The sequence below is a fragment of the Trachypithecus francoisi genome, unplaced genomic scaffold (assembly GCF_009764315.1).
Source record: "Trachypithecus francoisi isolate TF-2019V2 unplaced genomic scaffold, Tfra_2.0 Lachesis_group0, whole genome shotgun sequence".
Taxonomy (NCBI): Eukaryota; Metazoa; Chordata; class Mammalia; order Primates; family Cercopithecidae; genus Trachypithecus; species Trachypithecus francoisi.
The window spans coordinates 152,480,676-152,500,864 of NW_022681453.1; the positions used below are offsets into that span (position 1 = coordinate 152,480,676).

The 20,189-nt window shown below is 36.7% G+C and overlaps 1 protein-coding gene and 1 long non-coding RNA gene across 4 annotated transcripts in view; both read right to left on the reverse strand.

Annotated features, from left to right (window-relative positions):
• Positions 1–20,189, reverse strand: part of RASA2 (RAS p21 protein activator 2) — a 127,323-nt gene that overhangs the window by 20,475 nt on the left and 86,659 nt on the right. For 2 of the 3 annotated variants that reach the window (XM_033212460.1, XM_033212462.1), the window contains exons 15-19: positions 20,046–20,152; positions 16,637–16,720; positions 15,917–15,994; positions 9,789–9,862; positions 9,132–9,241 (exon numbers count right to left, since the gene is read on the reverse strand). In XM_033212460.1, coding sequence (XP_033068351.1) covers positions 9,132–9,241; positions 9,789–9,862; positions 15,917–15,994; positions 16,637–16,720; positions 20,046–20,152 — 453 coding nt within the window. The remainder of the gene's footprint in view (positions 1–9,131; positions 9,242–9,788; positions 9,863–15,916; positions 15,995–16,636; positions 16,721–20,045; positions 20,153–20,189) is intronic. The other variant, XM_033212461.1, reaches the window with a different exon arrangement.
• Positions 11,848–13,390, reverse strand: LOC117084099. Its single transcript, XR_004437314.1, has 2 exons — positions 13,300–13,390; positions 11,848–12,391 (listed from the first exon to the last, which is right to left on the reverse strand). It is a non-coding gene; the product is annotated as an uncharacterized LOC117084099 (long non-coding RNA).

Consider the following 20,189-nt stretch of genomic DNA (forward strand, 5'->3'; position numbering starts at 1 on the left):
TACCTGTAATTCTAGGCCAAGGCAGGAGGATCACTTGGGTCCAGGAGTTTGAGACCAGCCTGGGCAACAAAGTGAGACCTTGCTGCTACAAAAAATCAAGAAAATTAGCCAGATGTGGTGGTGTCCACCTGTGGTTCCAGGTACACAGGAGGAAGAGGCAGGAGGATCTTTTGAGCTCAGGAGGTAGACGCTGCAGTGAGTTATGTCTGTGCACTCCAGCTTGGGAGACACAGCGAGACCCTGTCTCAAAAAAAAAAAGAAAAGAAAAAAGAAAAAAAATTCAACTAGAATTGTAGATGTCCTATTTCAATTCTGTTTTTTTCTCCAACTACACTGAAGTTGTAACTAGGTATGTATACGTTTAGGATTATGTGCTCCTTAATGTGCCCAAATGTATTTGGTAAAAGTCGTTTTGACATCTACTTGGTCTGGGATTACCGCTTACTGTTTACATCGTCTTTCTCCACCGAATTACTTTCAACCTATCTGTGCTTTTATAATATATTTAATGTGGATATGTTGTAGGAGTAGATTATTGGATCTTGCTTTTTAAAATATAGTCTTGACAGTCTGTGACTTTCAATGTAATGTAGCTCATTTACTTTTACTGTAATTATTGATATGGCTGGGTTTAAGCTATCATTTTGCTATTCATTTTCTGTCTCACCTGATTTGACTGCTCCTCTGTTCTTCCTTTCCTCACATTTTAATTTATTTATTGTTTGGGAGGAGGAGAGGGGATAGGTTAGTTATATCAAGTTTTTCCTAAATTTTTGTTCTAGATATTATAATATACAGCCTTAACTCATCACAGTTGAAATTATTCTTGCATCACTTCACATAAAATATAAGACCCTTGGAATAATTTACTCCACCCCCTTCCTTTGTGCTGTTACTGTCATATATTTCATATCCAGATATGTTATAAACTCTGTAATTAAATGTTATACATTTTGCATCAAACAGTTGCTTTTTAAAGAAATGGAAAAAAAAAATAGGCATTCCTACATTTACCCACATATTTACCATTTCCAGTGCTCTTTATTCCTTCTTGTAGATCTAAGTTTCCATCTGGTATTATTTCCTTTCAGCCTGAAGAATTTCCTTTAGCATTTCCTATAGTGCAGGCTTGCTCACGATGGAGTCTCTCTCAGCTTTCATTTATTTAAAATATATTTTCATTTTTGAAGAAAATTTTCTCTAGAATGTTAGGTTGAGACTTTTGTTCCTCAGCATTTTAAAGAGATTATTCCACTGTCCTCCGGTTTTAGTTGCTTTTTATGAGGAGTTGGCTGTCAACTGTACTGTTGTTCCCCTGTACGTATCTTGTTTTTTGTTTTTCTGCTTGTGAGATTTTCTCTTTATCTCTGGTTTGACTATTGTATGTCTAAGTGCAGTTCCTTTGTGTTTATCATGCTTTCAGTTCACTGAGCATCTCAAATCTATAAGATACTGTTTCATCAAATATGGGAAATTTTAGGCCATTATTTCTTCAAAAACAATTTTTTTTTTTTTGTCCAATTCTTTCTCTACTCTCCTTCTGGGACACCAACCACGCATATGTTAGAGTACCTGATATTGTAGTAAAGGGTCACTGAGGTTTTGTTCATTTTCCCCCAGTCTTTTCTGTGTTCTAGATTGGTTCATTTCTTTCATTTCTACTGATCTATCTTCAAGTTCAGTGAACCAATCTGCTGTTAAGCCCATCAGATTTTTCATGTCAGGTATTGTGCTTTTCAATTCTAGGATTTTCATTTGATTCCTTTTTTTTTTTTCTTTTTTGGCTGAGATTCCCCATTTCTTTACTCATGATGACTACTTTTCCACCAAGTCCTTGAAATATTTATAACAGAGGGTTTAAAGTTCACATCTGCTAATTCCAACATGTAAATCATCTAGGGGTCTACTTCTACTGATCACCTTTTCTCCAGATTATGCATTATAGTTCTGTGTTTCTTCTTGAGTTGTTAACGTTCCATTACATACTGGCCATCGTGAATAAAACACTGTAGAAACTATGGATTCAGTTACCTTCCCTTGAAGTTACATCATTGGTGGTTATTGTGAGGGTTGGTTTTATACTTTGTTTATACTATACTTTGTTTATTCTTAATCCTAGAACACAGTCTTTACAACTGAGCCACCACGCTTGAGATTTTGATGAAAATACTGAAGCGTTTGCTAAGCTAAGTAAAATTCCAAATTCTGTCTCCTTTGAGGGGGACAGAAACTGAAGTCTCTGCTCATCTTTTTAAAGTTTTCAGCTATTGTTTTTCACTAGCCCCTTTGGGGACAGGTCCCTCTTGCATGAGCAGTTTAAGAGTCAACTAAAGATTTCAGAGGAGTTCACATGCAGACTGAAGAACTCCTCTTTATGCCTCAATTTCCAGCCTCTCTGATAGCCCTAAACTCTATCCTTTGGTATCTCAAGCCAATAAAGCTTAGTTTTCTGCTTGCATTTTAGCTCATACTAACTACCTCATACTGACTAGACTGGGAGTGCTTTCAAGGGGAAAAGCTGTATAAAAATAAATCTTAGGCCAGGCACGGTGGCTCATGCCTGTAATCCCAGCACTTTGGGAGGCCAAAGTGGGTTAATCCCCTGAGGTTGGGAGTTTGAGACCGGCCTGACCCACAGGAGAAACCCCGTCTCTACTAAAAATACAAAATTAGCCGGGCATGGTGGCACATGCCTGTAATCTCAGCTACTGGGGAGGCTGAGGTAGGAGAATCGCTTAAACCCGGGAGGCAGAGGTTGCAGTGAGCTGAGATTGCGCCACTGCACTTCAGCCTGGGCAACAAGAGTGAAACTCCATCTCAATCAATCAATAAATCTTAGCCAGCATGGTTCCTTTCTTTCAAGGATCAAATTCTTCAAAGAATTGTTATAAATATTCTGCTCAAGGTTTATAATTGTTATCTATGAGACTTAGTCTAATACAAGCTTCTCCACCATTACCAGGACTCTTGGTTTTTTTTTTTCTACCATTATCAGGACTCTTTTTTTTTTTTTTCTTTTAAGTTCAGTTTTACACTGACTCCATCATGTTCTGTTCCCCTTCTTTGCTTCTTCTTTTGCTTTTTCCTCAAAAAGAGTTCTGTATCTATTTTTAAAAGTCAACTTCATGCCCAAATCCTTGGAATTATCCTTAACGTGCCTTTTTCTCTCACTCCCAGTATCTAATCCTCTGGGTACTATCTTTAAAATAGATCCAGAATGTGATCCATTTTTATCATTTCTACTGCTACCAACAGATCCAAGCCATTCTCTTCTCTCCTCTAGAATATTTTAATAGTCTCTTAATTGGTTTCCCTGTACCCTTCATTCATTCTCCATGTAACATTCCACAGACATAAGTTATCCTATTAAGACATAAGTTAAACAATGTCGTTCTTCTGCTTAAACCTCTCCAATGTCTTTCCATTTTACTCAAAGTAAAAAGCCCACAAGGTCCTATAAAATCTAGCACTTCTATGACCTTTTTGATCTTAGTTCCTATGACTTACCATCTTCTTCATTTTTTTCCAGCCACAAGAGCTTTCTCTTATCTCTTCAACACTCCAGGCATGATTCTATTTCAAGGCATTTGTTCTGGGTGCTGTTAGCTATTTCTGTGACACCTTTATTGCAAATATCCACATGGTTCACTCGCCGACCATCTTTAGGTTTAGGTCTTTGCTCAAATGTCACTTTCTCAGTGAAGCCTTCCCTGGTTAGACCTTTTAATATTTTAATTCACCTCACTGAACCCATCATTTTCTGTTCCTTGCCCTTGCTTCTTTTTTGTTCATCTCATTTATAATAATCCAACATAAATACAATTTTCTCTTTTTACTGTTTATTGTCTCTTAGTAAAGATCTATAAGGGCAGGGATTTTGATATGTTTTGTTTACTACTTTTCTCTCCAGAGCCTAGAACAGTGTCTGGTACATAGTAGGCACTCAATAAAACACCTGTTGAATAAATGCATGATTGAATCAACTATGTACTTTGTTCTTTAGCTATCAGAAAAAAAAAAAGCTGCAGAGCCCTGTATGTGAAAATACAGGCAGATGAAAACCATGTTAACCTCAGTGTTTTAAGCATTTATGTTTAAAATATCATGGACATTTCTTGTACAATGTCCATTGGTTATATGAGCTAGGGTAGGGCTGGCTATATAAGCTAGGGCATTTAATGTCACATGAGAGTTGTGTATATGTATATGTGTATAACAGGTCTCCCTAAAGAAGACAATATCTAATTAAATTTTACAGAACAGAATTTCAAAGATGAATTAATATGCCTGGCAGAAATTTTAGAAAGACAAGTGGTTCTTAATGTAATTCAGATGTCAGCATATATGGAAGACATGGTGTCCTTTGAAGAATACTTACTATATACCTTAATGCCACTAGTAATAATACGAGTCCTTACCACTGAGGATCTTAAAGACTAGGGGAAGAGATGGAAAAAAGTAATGACCACACAGTATGCCATGTGGCTAAAGATACACAGTAAGGGAATAGCAACACTGAGGTAGATGAGGCTTACAATGGCTTCCGTAAAGAGCTGACACTTGATCTAAGACTTAAAGGACAACAGATTACACAGATAAAGAAGAAAATAAAGGAATTTTTAGGTAGATATTTTTAGGTACATATGCAAAAGCATGAATGTAAAAGAACATGTAAAAGATGTAAAGAAGGAACTGCAAAAAGTAGTCTGGTGACACTACATATGGATACTGCAAAAGATGAGGCTGAATGAGACATAAAGAGGCTGGAACATCAATAACTAGTTTGATCTCCACATACAACTAAGAGAACTTTTACTTGTAGAAGATGACTAAATTACAGTAAAGGAATACAAAATCATAATCATAAGTACACAACGCCATAAAAATCTCTCAAGGTAATCACAACTGATGGCTGAATGTCTGATAATATTCATTTGCTACATGTTAATTTAACTCTACTGATTAGTTGCTTACTATTACCTGTTAGCACTTGCCTAAAGGGGCCTCAAAAATTTAACAACTTATTGAAGAAAAATCCTTAAAACAGAGAAAATTCTACTAATTCATTTTCCAGTAAAGTGGGAAAGGACCATATTATTTGACACTAAGGGACAGAAATACTTAATTCACACTACTACTGTATAATAGGAAGATAGAGTGAAAGACTCAATGATTTAGGTCTATGTTACAGGAAATTTGGGAGGTATTCTTTCAGACACCGAAGTCACAGAGCAAGTGTAGCAAAAGACTACTTAACTAGCAGTCTTGGCTATCTAGAAAACAGCAGGGAAATTGGAAGTAAGCAAAACATTTGCTCAACAACCAAACAGAGAATACAAAGCCCAGGTATTTTATTTACAGGAGAAAGTCCTGACATTTTCATTCAAAGCCTTTTAATCTTAGGCATAATTTAAACAAACATAGCACTTGCATCCTCACTTATAGTACATTGCTGTAAAAAACAGAGGTGGGTGATGGGATGGGAGTAAGGTGTTATATTATGGTTCACAGACATCACAAGAAATGTAAGATCGCAGCCTTACCACAAAGGACAAAGAAAAACTGTATAAAGCGAACATAGGAACACAAAAAGCACAGCAGTCCAAGGCATTTAGCTGAGGAGTAAATGCATTTAGCTGGAGTAAACAGCTGCACACACCCTTAAGCAGCTCTGAAAATATCACTAAATCAGAATCCATGTAACAATTAATATTACCAACGGTAGCCCCAAGTCATCTAGAAAATGTTAACTTACGTTCAATGAACTCTTTTTTAGAAGGCAGGGAAGCATGTAATATATTTTGGAAAGATCCATCAAAATAGTTAAAACAAAAAGCATGGAAGCTTAAAACCACAGGCTTTGGTAAATAAGCTTGAAATTTCATATTTCATTCCTCCAATGTCATTCCAAAATTTTAAATTTCTTAAGGTTTAAAAATAATGTAGCTTCTAATGTGTCTATTTTATACCTCTAGTAGCTTCATCATTCTGGAGAATTTTGTTCTCTTAAAATCAGTGGACAGAACAGAGATTCTTTTTTTGTTTTTGGAGACAGAGTCTCCCTCTGTCACCCAGGCTGGAGTGCAGTGGCGTGATCTTGGCTCACTGCAGCCACCGCCTCCCAGGTTCAAGCAATTCTCCTGCCTCAGCCTCCCAAGTAGCTGGGACTACAGATGCACGCCACCACGTCTGGCTAATTTTTGTTTTTTTAGTAGAGATGGGGTTTTACTACGTTGGCCAGGATGGTCTTGATCTCCTGACCTCATGATCCACCTGCTTCAGCATCCCAAAGTGTTGGGATCACAGGCGTGAGCCACCACATCCGGCAAGAACAGAGGTTCTTAACTTGAGAATCATAGATGAACTTTAGGTCTATGAACTCCCTGAAATTATTATGCAAAATTTTGTGTCTATGAACTCCCTGAAGTTACATGCACAATTTTTTGTCTGTTTGTAGGTACAGTTTTCTAGACAAAGGGGTCCATAGCTATCTAATTCTTAAAGAAGATTATAAACCAAAAAATACTTCAGAATATTGGTTTAGATTAGAAAATGCTTTAAGGAAAAAAGAACTCATTTATTCATAGAGAATGACTAATTTACCTTAACTTTTATTTAAATGTATCATTAATATAAACATAATTAGCACCCACTGCTATGCACAGGTGAGTACATTTATATAGTATTCAATAAGTTATAATTTCTAAAACATTCAAAATATGCTTAGCTTAAAAAATGCTATCTGGGCTGGGCACGCTGACTCACACCTGTAATCTCAGCACTTTAGGAGGCCGAGGCAGGCAGGTCACGAGGTCAGGAGTCCAAGACCAGCCTGGCCAACATGGTGAAACCCCGTCTCTACTAAAAATACAAAAATTCGCTGGGTGTGGTGGTGGGCACCTGTAATCCCAGCTACTCAGGAGGCTGAGACAGGAGAATCACTTGAATCTGAGAGGCAGAGGTTACAGTGAGCCAAGATCATGCCACTGCCCTCCAGCCTGGGTGACAGAGTAAGACTCTGTCTCCAAAAAAAAAAAAAAGCAGCTATCTGAAAGGGCATATATGTAGCCTACTGACTTCTAGTTATTTGAATATGTAAATGTAATAACAAATTATCTGGGTAATATACCCAAAAGTATAATGCATTTGGTTTCTTATATCTTTCTAATATATTGGGACACATGTAGTCATTCTGGCTAAGCCATTCCTAAGGAAGAATTATGAAATAAAATTTTTTCCTTATCACTCTACTATTCAAGAGTCTCCACTGAAGCACTCTACTTAACTGTGTTATATCCTCTTTAAAGCACCCTATATCTGATGTATTACTCCAGAATTTACAGCAGAAGCTCTCTTAACAGATCTTTACCTAACAGATTTGACAGATTAACAGACTCTCCATTTCCTCTGTAAAACATACTGAATGCTGCTCATAGGATGCTAAACGCTTGTGGTTGCTTGGGTACTCTGTTAAGTCTGCGCCCTTCTACTTCCATCGTTTAGGCTGTTTTGCTTACCAAGTCCGTTGGGTTTGTTGCTAAACTTATTTATGCTAGTTTTCTATGTTGTAATTATGATTTACTTCATGTAAAGAGACAAAGTAAGTGGCCACTACCAAGAGGTTTATTACTTATTTGAAAATCAGGTAAATGCTTTGAAAACCCTCTAAAAAGGAGATGCATACCTCCACATATAAGGCTGATTTATGTGGGGGTAAGACAGCTGTAAAAGACTAGTGTAACTATCCTGAAAATCTAAGAGGATTCTGTGCTAGGATTACTTTTCAAGTATCTAAATTCTAGATTTACTTTGGAGAAATCAACCTGAAAACTGATGCATTATGGGTATATTTACACAAGAAAGACAGGAAATCTGATCTATAGGTCAATAGTCAAAGAAATAATCATGGTTCTCTACCAAAATGCTGGTAAACAAATACATAAATATTTAAGATCTGTATGCATCTTTTTGTTTATTTTTAAATGATTCTCGCTTTAACCAACCTTTTGGTTTGGTTAAATGAACATCTCTGGATCCTGATTATTTTGGACAGAAGGGATTCTACTATATAGATGTGATCTGTGATCTAGATACTAAATTCTTCTTGCTAAAATATCAGAAGCTAATGGCCTTCTGTGGATAATTCCTTTTTTTTTTTGAGATGGAGTCTTGCTCTGTCACCCAGGCTAGAGTGCAGTGGCACGATCTCGGCTTACTGCAGCCTCCACCTCCCGGGTTCAAGGGATTCTCCTGCTTCAGCCTCCAGAGTAGCTGGGACTACAGGCATGTGCCACCACGCCCGGCTAATTTTTTTGTATTTTTAGTAGAGATGGGATTTTGCCATGTTGGTCAGGCCGGTCTCAAACTCCTGACCTCAAGTGATCCGCCCACCTTTGCCTCCCAAAGTGCTAGGATTACAGGCATGAGCCACCACACCTGGCCTTCTGTGGAAAATCACCCCAACGGAATAAACTCAAAAGTAGTTTATTTAAAGGACTGTGTCAGTCTACTGAGGGATAAGCTTTGCCTCTCTGCAGCTCTCAAATCACACTGTAGGAAGATGGCTTCATTTACACAAATAGCCCACTTGTACAGGCAACAGAGTCTTCTCAGAAGGCAAATTATTAAGTCATCTACCCTGGGGTTAGCTTGGCTAAGAGCCTAGGATGAATTTGACAACAGAATAGGTATCACAATCTATGGCATAACTGTGGGAATGTCTAGCTGATATTTCCCAGCAAAGCACAGAAATATTCTCATTTATTAGATATTGAATCTTGCTAATTTTGCCTCTGAGAGTTAAAGAAACTCCCATGTTCTAAGAGGTTTAACTGTTGCTCTTTGATAAATAACAGTATGGATTACTATGGATTTTTAGAAAACAGAGCACACTAAAGGAACACCATTTTCAGAAACTCAAGAAATTTAATGTGAGAAAAACATAATATTTTATGTTATGTTTAAATAACATAACATAAAACATAATGTCAAATATTTTTTCATTCTTAGTACGTATGGAGAAAGCATAAACTATAGTAATATTACTGAAAGGATTCACTAGAGTCACAATAAGCGGCAAAGAAACCTACACCGAGAACCAGAAAAACCCCATAATAAAGCATAAACACAACTACCTGGCTGTTTGTGGTAGGTGAGCTCTCTGCTTGTTAAGCAGAACCATCGTTTCTTAAAATTCTTTTTTCCAATCCGAGTTCTTCCCTGAGCTCTTTTATACATCTCACTGCCAACATAACAGATGTAAACATTTAGCTATAAAAATTAAAAGTTAAACCAAAACAAAGAAGTATCCTTTAATTTTAAATGACATGAATAGTTGTGTAAGATTATATTAAATATATAAAAATGTGTTTGCCATCCATGACTGTTGTATTTATTTTGGCCATACTAAAGGAATAAGGTCTTTAATTAATTTAATATTTTTAATTGTACTATGCAGAACAAAAAAGGACCAAATGAGTGATTCCCCCCCTTAACTTATAATGAACACTGTACATTAAGACTAATAGTGCTGTTACTTTTTTAAAGTACTCTAAATACCCATCATCTCACTATAATTGCAAAACAACTCTAGGACAGTATGCACAGGAAATCATGCTTTTCTGCCATAAAGTTTGTAGGACAGTAAAGGTGACTTACCTGACTGCTAATTTTGGCAGTTCTAACACAGAACATAACGCCAGATCTCCTCACCCTTAGACCCACACTCTTTGTACTTACTTAATATCTATACTGATACATGACTTTCATGTCTAATTTGATTAAATTACCCTTCTTTCAGGTGCACAGGCTCACTCGTACCACTGGACTCTTTAGTTTCAGTAGATGAAATTTCATCCAAGAACTAAATGGGGAAATGGGCAAATATTACACTGTGTGATAAGGAACATTATAAAAAATTGTTTATCTTACATGTCATTGATTATAAGGAGAAGTTCTTCATTACTAATGAATACACATGATAGTAATTTATAAAACAAAACACATATTATAGAGGAAATCCCTAATTTACAAATGACAAGTATTACAAAAGTCTTATTTATTTATTTGGAGACAGAGTCTCTGTTGCCCAGACTAGAGTGCAGTGGTGCAGTCTCGGCTCACTGCACCCTCTCCCTCCTGGGTTCAAGTGATTCTCATGCCTCAGCTTCCCAAGTAGCTGGGATTACAGGCATGTGCCACCACACCCAGCTAATTTTTTTGTATTTTTAGTAGAGACAGGGTTACAGTATGTTGGCCAGGCTGGTCTTGAACTCCTAGCCTCAAGTGATCTGTCTGCCTCAGCCTACCAAAGTGCTGGGATTACAGGTGTGAGCCACTGTGCCCAGCCTAAAACTTCGTTCTTAAGTTACTTAAAACCCAGAACATATTTCCATGTAGAAATAATTCAATCCATAATTCCTTAACTGCAATTCTGAAATACATAAAGTTCTGAATACAAAGTTTTTAAATCTTGTCTTTGATTTGAAGTACTCATTTAGAGGTATAACTTAACCTGAACTGGTGTGAGGCTATTTACACTCTGTACTTATATTACTTACTGTAAATATTCATACACTGTGCTATAAGAATTAATGTATTTGATTGTGGGGTGCTACCCTAGGCTCCACTGGGGGGTGTTACATATAGTATATACTGATTACCTTTTGAAACTCTGAAAAACTGAATTCTGAAATACTTTTGGTCCCAATGATTTTACATATAAGATTGTGAACCTTTATTATAGAGGTTAAGGATCACCAAAGTATGGCTCAGAGGGCCACGTCTGACCTGTAGCCTGTTTTTGTAAGGCCCATAAGAATACAGGTTGAACACTCCTAATCTGAAAATCCCAAATGTTCCAAACACCCAAAACTTTTTGAGTGCCAACAGGATATTCAAAGGAAGTGCTTTCTGGTGCATTCTGGATTTTGAATTTTGGATTTTCAGATTAGGGATGCTCAACCAGTTAAAAAAATATACATGGAGAGAGACAGAATGAATAAAAGTATTTCAAAATTTGAAAAAATCCAAAATCCAAAACACTTTATCAAGCATTTTTGATAGAGGATACTCAACCTGTAACTATTACATTTCTAAATGTAACTTAGGGTTACATTTAGGATTGTGAAAGTGTTGTGAAAACAAAGACTAAGTGGCAGAGACTTTATGTGATCAGCAAAGCCTAAAATATTTTCTCACTGTCCCTTTACAGAAAAGAGTTTGCCAACTTCTACTATATATAACTGATTTTAACTCTGAGAGATGGTATTTCACAGTCATGACTGAAGTGTAAACAGATTATCTGGGATAATCTGGAAATCTAATTACCATTTATAAACTTTCCATGGAGAATCTGGGAATGTGGTGACTCAAGAAAATTTATAGTATCCATCTTTACCAGGTCAGCCAGTGAAGAACATTTAACTTCACAAATATGCTACCTTGACTGGTTAAAAGCTTTTTAGTATTTGGTTGTCTCTTCATGGGAAAGGGAAATTAGCACTTCAGGGAACAATTCCTTTTTCTTTTCTTTTCTTTTTTTTGAGATGGAGTGTTGTTCCGTCACCCAGGCAGGAATGCAATGGTGTGATCTTGGCTCACTGCAACCTCCACCTCTCAGGTTCAAGCGATTCTCCTGCCTTAGCCTCCCGGGTAACTGGGACTACAGGAGCCCACCACCACGCCTGGCTAAATTTGTATTTTTAGTAGAGACAGGGTTTTACCATATTGGCCAGGCTGGTCTCGAACTCCTGATCTTGTGATCTGCCTGCCTCCACCTCCCAAAGTGCTGGGATTACAGACGTGAACCACCATGCATGCCTGGATGGAACAATTCTTTTCCTTTTCTTTTTTTTTTTTTTAATCTACCATTACCTTGATTTTGAGGAACAATTCTTGTTCTTAAAGAATCCTATTTTGCCTCCTAAATGAGCTATCAATTTGTTTAGTTCATTAGGTGGATATTACAAACTCAGAAACTCAGAGAGGGTTTGCATTCTTTGCTTTTTCCTTTATACTTTTCTACGTTGTTCTGCTTAGGACTTAAGCAAAAACAAACCACATTCCAATAACGATAATATTGAGGCTCCAGTGCCTATTCTAAAGTAGAATTTTGTAGAGACAGTCATTTTCTCCTAAGACTGGCTGATGATTGCCTGCCAGAGCTCAGACTTAAGGAGTTTTCAATGGAATGTTTATTTCTGCTTGCTGGGAGAAAATACTGGTAAGTGAAAGAACAAGAACAGAGTTCCTTTTGCATTATATATGGGTAATGTGGGTACAAGTATCCAAGGGAACTGAAGAAGTGCCCTACCATAGCATCAGTTCTCCCAGATGGACCATCCACTACTGGAGTCTGAGTTATGTGAATATTTTATTTCTTAATATATACCTGAAGTCAATGATTTGTTAGCAAATATTATTTATAATAGTTTATTTTTTTTTTTTTGAGATGGAGTGTTGTTCCGTCACCCAGGCAGGAATGCAATGGTGTGATCTTGGCTCACTGCAACCTCCACCTCTCAGGTTCAAGCGATTCTCCTGCCTTAGCCTCCCGGGTAACTGGGACTACAGGAGCCCACCACCACGCCTGGCTAAATTTGTATTTTTAGTAGAGACAGGGTTTTACCATATTGGCCAGGCTGGTCTCGAACTCCTGATCTTGTGATCTGCCTGCCTCCACCTCCCAAAGTGCTGGGATTACAGACGTGAACCACCATGCATGCCTGGATGGAACAATTCTTTTCTTTTCTTTTTTTTTTTTTTTTAATCTACCATTACCTTGATTTTGAGGAACAATTCTTGTTCTTAAAGAATCCTATTTTGCCTCCTAAATGAGCTATCAATTTGTTTAGTTCATTAGGTGGATATTACAAACTCAGAAACTCAGAGAGGGTTTGCATTTCTTTGCTTTTTCCTTTATACTTTTCTACGTTGTTCTGCTTAGGACTTAAGCAAAAACAAACCACATTCCAATAACGATAATATTGAGGCTCCAGTGCCTATTCTAAAGTAGAATTTTGTAGAGACAGTCATTTTCTCCTAAGACTGGCTGATGATTGCCTGCCAGAGCTCAGACTTAAGGAGTTTTCAAATGGAATGTTTATTTCTGCTTGCTGGGAGAAAATACTGGTAAGTGAAAGAACAAGAACAGAGTTCCTTTTGCATTATATATGGGTAATGTGGGTACAAGTATCCAAGGGAACTGAAGAAGTGCCCTACCATAGCATCAGTTCTCCCAGATGGACCATCCACTACTGGAGTCTGAGTTATGTGAATATTTTATTTCTTAATATATACCTGAAGTCAATGATTTGTTAGCAAATATTATTTATAATAGTTTATTTTATTTTTTTGAGACAGCGTTTCGCTCTTGATGCCCAAGCTGGAGTGCAATGGCATGATCTCAGCTCACTGCAACCTCTACCTCCTGGATTCAAGCAATTATCCTGCCTCAGCCTCCCCAGTAGCTGGGATTACAGGCGTGTGCCACCAGGCCTGGCTAATTTTTTGTATTTTTAGTAGAAACGGGGTTTCACCACGTTAGCCAGGCTGGTCTCCAACTCCCGACCTCAGGTGATCCGCCCACTTCGGCCTCCCAAAGTGCTAGGATTACAGGTGTGAGCCACTGTGCCCAGCCAATACTTTATTTAGGAACTATGGGGTAAATACAGAGATATAAAGTGAAAGAAAACCTAGTAATTAAGATGGACTATAGGCAGGGTGACTATAGGTCCCAGTTTGCTCAGGACCATCCCCATCAGGGGCCATTCCTATCATCCCAGAATAATCACTAACAGTATTTTTCACTCTTAAAAGTGTTCTGGTTTAGACATCAACTTATATGGTCACCTTGTTTATAGAACTATCCAGGTTATCCTTTCTAAACTCTGCAGGGAATAGCATATGATTCAGAGTTATACTCTTATTTTCTTCTGCATCAACAGTAAATGTCACTAGTCAGAGTGCCAATATAAAATGAGAAATTGAGCTTCACAAGCTTTTGCAATGTATAGCACTGCACATATCTTGTTTTAACTACTAAATAATAAAGGAAACTAGGATATTAGGGTAAAGTATCCTATGTCAGCTTAGGGATTTAGAATCAAATCTGAGACAGAGGCATACTATGGCGATAGTCCATTAGAATGTGAGTGGGTGACTCAGGACAGATCAGGAACAGACTAAACTCCTGGTACCCTTAAATCCTTTCTCCACTGACATTATCAACTCTACACATTCTGATTATATCAGGGGAAAAAAAAATCAGATACTACCATAGCCTTGGTCACAAAACATGGAAAAACAACCCTCAAACAAAAGACAGTACATCATAATCTTGCCAATAAAAGTCTGCCTACAGTGTCACAAATGTTTCAACAATGTCCTAAAAATAAAAGGGCAGCTTTTTCTTTGCCTATTCTTTTGAAAGACTTTCTCCTCAAAAGCCTTCAATAGTTTGTCTAAAAATTTTTTGGTTAAACAGGCACTATTCTAGATGAAAAATATTCCAATGGACTTTAATTTTTTAAATCATCATTTTTCACTTACTAAGTCTCTGTAAGAATCCTAAGTATAGGCCGGGCGCGGTGGCTCAAGCCTGTAATCCCAGCACTTTGGGAGGCCGAGACGGGCGGATCACGAGGTCAGGAGATCGAGACCATCCTGGCTAATACGCTGAAACCCCGTCTCTACTAAAAATATAAAAAAAACTAGCCGGGCGAGGTGGCTGGCGCCTGTAGTCCCAGCTACTCGGGAGGCTGAGGCAGGAGAATGGCGTAAACCCAGGAGGCAGAGCTTGCAGTGAGCTGAGATCTGGCCACTGCACTCCAGTCCGGGCGACAGAGCGAGACTCCGTCTCAAAAAAAAAAAAAAAAAAAAAAAAAAAGAATCCTAAGTATAAAAAAACGCCCAAATGTACACCTCAACAAAATAAATACTCTGGCAACCAACTGCTAGTTATGCTACAGAAACTGAATGAAGTCTTTAACATTTGGCTTTGTTAATTCGGATTCATTAAGTTAAGAGTGTGATACATAAAATACAGTACTTTCTTCAGGCCTAGTTTAGATATAATTCATTTCTTTCCTTATTTTTTAATTCTTAACTTCTAGACTATATGGGATAGAGTACTTCAAAGGTTAACTTTTCTTTACAAATTTTCAGCATTTTACAATAATGCTGTATTTTGTTTAGATGATTCAGGACTAAAGACTGAAGAAATTAAAGATCCTTTCAAAACATTCTCAACTTCTAAGTGAAGTGATTTTTGTATGCTGCAGGACTTGTGTTCGGATATTATATACTATAGGCTTTTGTACATTTATAGTAACTTTCCTCAGGTTACTACCATGAATTTATATTGTTCATTAAATGTTCAATAATGTATATATTTTTTATTAGGGCAATTAAGTGCCCACTCTACATCAGGCACCATACAAAGCCTTTACCCCCAGAGACCAGAGGTTCTCAACCAGAAGCAATTCTGTCCTTCAAGGAACATTTGGCAATACCTGGAGGCATGTTTGGTGGTCAAAACAGGAGGCATACTTATTGCATCTAACGGGTAGAGGCCAGGGATGCTGCTAAATATCCTGAAATGCACAAGCCAGCTCCTCAGAATCAAGAATTATCTGACCCCAAATGCCAATAGTGTCATTTTGAGAAATCCTAACCCTAGATATCTGTAATTTGTGTTTCTAAGGCACTGGCAAAAGTAGTAGTTGTTAAACTTATTTAGGTATTTTCAAAGCTGAAAAGCACAGCCCTGTATAAGAAAAAAGAAAAAGGAAGCCTTTTTGACGAACAGTTTAAACATTATTATTTAAACTGGGGATTGATATAATATATATAAAATGTTATTTCCCCTACGCTATGTGAAATAAATATTAACAATTCCAGAATAAAATAATCATACCTTTTTAACTGCCATAATATATCCTTCTTCTTGAAACATTTTGAAAAATTCACACATGAATGTCTCTTTGAAACTTGACTAAGAAAAAACAAACACAAGGTTTATATATGTTAGAGAATTAAGAATAGAACAGATTATATTTTAAAGCTGAGGATTAAGGCCTAAAACGACTCAATTATATATTTTCAGAGTTCAGGGCTTGGAGTGGAAGACTTCTTTCAAAGCTGTCATGCGATTATGGCACAAGCAGGCAGACAGACAGACTGTCCTGCACTTCCTTACTAGGCTCTCTTTGTCTTATTTAGCAGTTTTCATGAAACTGCACTTTTTTTTTTTTAATGTTCTCATTAAACTATTTTTTTTTTTTTTTAAATTTTCTAGAGACAGAGTTTTGCTAAGTTGCTGGGACTGGAGTGCAGTGGCTATTCTCAGGTGCCATCATTGTGCACTGCAGCCTTGAATTCCTGGCCTCAAGTGAGTTTCCCGCTTCAGCCTCCTGGAATTAAAGACACAAGTCACCATGCCCAGCTTCTGAAACTGTCCTCTTTAACAGGTGACTTACTTAAAAGACAGCTATTGTGTGTGTGTGTGTGTGTGTGTGTGTGTGTGTGTGTGTGTGTATAGTTTTTAATTTGGAAGAAGGTAAGTCAAGGAGAAAGGATCATAGGATGTAACAACATTTAGAAGTGTAAAAACAAAATAAAAGATGTAAGGACTTACCTTGCTTTTGGACAGACTCCCCCAGCTTCCCAAAGTTTGTATAGTTTTTGAGATGAGAGTTAATGTTCTAATTGTCTGTGCATCCTAAAGAATGTAAAAAAGACCAAAACTACCATTAAGTTTTCAAGAAAATAATTTATATAAAAAAGCAGAATAGAGTAAATGGACTACATTGCTGTAAAACAATGACTCAAAAACGTTCAAATCACACACAGTTAAAATCTAGCTAAGGCTGGGTACAATTCACCGGCCTAAGGAATTAAGAGACTAAAGAAGCCATGTATAATTAACAATTCTTCCCAAAGTAATTATTAAAGATGTGGTGCTTTTAAAAGTCATATATATATATACATATACATATATATATACATACATATATACATATATACACATATATACATACATATATATATATACATATACATATACATATATACATATATATATATATATATATATATTTTTTTTTTTTTTTCCTGAGATGGAGTCTCATTCTGTTGCCCAGGCTGGAGTGTAGTGGTGAAACCTCAGCTCACTGTAACCTCCACCTCCTGGGTTCAAGCAATTCTCCTGTCTCAGCCTCCTAAGTAGCTGGGATTACAGGTGCCTGCCACCACGCTTGGCTAATTTTTGTATTTTTATAGAGACAGGGTTTTGTCATGTTGTCCAGGCTGGTCTCGAACTCCTGACCTCAGGTGATCTGCCCGCCTTGGCTTCTCAAAGTGCTGGGATTACAGGCCAAAGCCATAATTTTATCAATGTTATATGTAAGTTGTTTCATACAGTATGGCACCTTGGATTACCTGACAAATTATATTCACTTCTGGAATGTCAAAGGCATCTACTTTACTACCTTATAACTTAAAATGGCAGTTTTAGGTGTTCCAAATTTTCTGTGCTCAGCTCACCTCTAAACATATTCAATACTTTAAATGGCTTTTGCAATTAACTCTTTTCACCATGGAAGCAAAGACCTAAATTCAGGTTAGGAAATGTGAAGTCACCTAGCTCTTTTTGATCTTATCAGAGGGTGATTATTTGGGCCTATTATCCAAGAGGTTTTTCAGGCCTCTCTATCTGAAAGAAGTAATATATAGTAATATATAAAACTGACTAAACGGTCTTCCCTCAGAAATCTTTGCTCCTTCATTTTTTTAAAATTGAGATATAATTTACATACGACAAAATGAATAGATCTTAAATGTATACCCTGCTGAATTTTCACCAATCTATACATTTGTGTAAGTTTCTATCAAAACACAGACCATTTTTATTTGTTTTAAGGATTCAAGCAAACAATATCTTGCATCTGAAGACATACCAAGAAAAATTTACCAAGAAAAGCTTTAGTTCAATTTTTGGCTCACATTCCTTAATATTTTAGTATGCCCCCCACCCCCACATTGAAAATAGGCAACGAATGTGAAGGGGAAGAGATGACCAGAATATAAGGCAATCTGGAAAAGAAGGAATATCTGAAATATGATCATTATAATATACTTATAAAACAGAAACACACCTAAATTAAGACTATTCAGAAAACATTTTAGCTGTAACATTTGGGATTTCATTATATCTATAAAAGGTCCCTACAATTCTCTGCCTTTGAAGAAAATAATATTCTTAAAGATGTCCTGGCACCTGCACTCACGTTTGTTGCAGCACTATTTACAATAGCAAAGTCATGGAACCAACCTAAGTATCCATCAACATCGGTTACAGGAATGCGCAAATTCAAGTATGAATACAAGGCAGACTCACAAGTTCAGAAGTAGGTGTTCTGTTTATGTCCAGAATGTTGCTACCACGCTTTCATTGCCTCAGAGTTCTGTGCAGCTTTAGTAACAAAGCCACAGAATGGACAGCCCTGTGAACAAAAGGACACTGGCCCACTCTCTGCTGGGGCTACTCACAGACCACTTATCCTTTGGCAAGAAAGGGCGTGGTGCTGCCACTGCAACATGGTTCTATTCAGTACTCACAAAGTTAAGTGAGTGTCAATGTCATGTAGTCGTTGAGAGGAGAAATGGGTATTCACAATTTGGTTTAACTCTAAAACTCATGTGTTTTCCCTACACTACTGAGCAACTCCTCTTGGCTGCGAGTTTCCTAAGGGCAAAGAGTATCTTATTCATCACTGCATCTCCAGTACTGAGCATGAAATGATACACTGTAGATACCTGAACATCTGTCTAAGAGGTTGGAAGGGATAGGATTAAGCTTACAGACGATAAAGACTGACTGAACTTGAATCCCAGTTAAATCCAGTTCAAATTGAGTAAAATCAAATCATAATTTGTCAGTTGTGTGAGTGTGGAAAAGTTACTCTATTGTGATTTCCTTATCTGCACATGTGGATGATAACAGAATTTACCTCACAGGGTTGCCAGGAGGACCAAATAAGTTAAAACATAAAGTAGTTAGAACAAGGCCTAGTACAAAGCACTAAATAAATGTGGGCTATTATTATTATTTGTTATACAAATCAGCAACTAAGATCAATTAGATAAGATTATGAAGTATTTGGAACATAAAAGCTTAAAGAATTAGCCAAATTACACCATATAAGAAGGAATCGGAAGTATAGCAAAAATAAAGAATTTTAAAAATTAAGAAATAAACATGTAAATCTATGCAGTGGAGATTTAGATTTTTGGTAATTAAATAGGACTCCAGAACACAAGATTACATGCTTAAAAAATTTTTAAATCTCATATGTTTACAGTATTACCTCAGGTAAATAAAAAGTAAAAATACTGACATATTTAACAAGTTATATTCCAATAAAACATCCTACACCTTTCACTATACTGCATTCTTGGTTTCTTTTTCTGTTTTAACTGTTCATGCTTATTCAGTTCATCTGCCATTTAATATTTTCTAACTATATGCTGTCAGTTTCATTGCTACTGAAATCTTCTATCTTAGATGCTGTTTCCAAATTAAATGGAATTTCTCTTGTAGCCTTCTTTCTTAGAGAAAAGAGCCTCTTCAAATTTCTGTGAAATTTAAAAATATCTGCAAAATTAAACTATTTTAATAAATCAGGAAAGCAGATTTTGTTTAAATAAAATACCTATCAAAATGAAACCCATAACTAATGAAAAAAAATCTTATGGAAATTTATAAACACACACAGTAGCATATGAAAAAATACAACAAATCCCCTTTGTACTCATCACCAACCTTCAATTAGCATTTTATCACTCTTGTAGAACACCTTTTAACAACAACAAAAAATAGGATTATCAGTCTCACTTGAAAGACTGAAATGGCCAAGAAACCCTGAGTAAATTTAAGTATCAGTTTTAAGAAAATACAGCCCAATGAAATTGACTTATTTTATCTTTTCTTCATTTTAATAAAAATAAAAAAATGGAATAAAGCTTTCAGAAGAACAAACACTTACTGGATGATGAGGTCGCAAATGAAAAGTATGAGGTGATACTACGGCTACAGCAAAGAAACGAAGAAATACAAAGCTGCTCACTGCAGAATACTGAACATGAGGGTCATCTGCAGGAAAAAAATGGTGAAATGTCATGCACAAAAA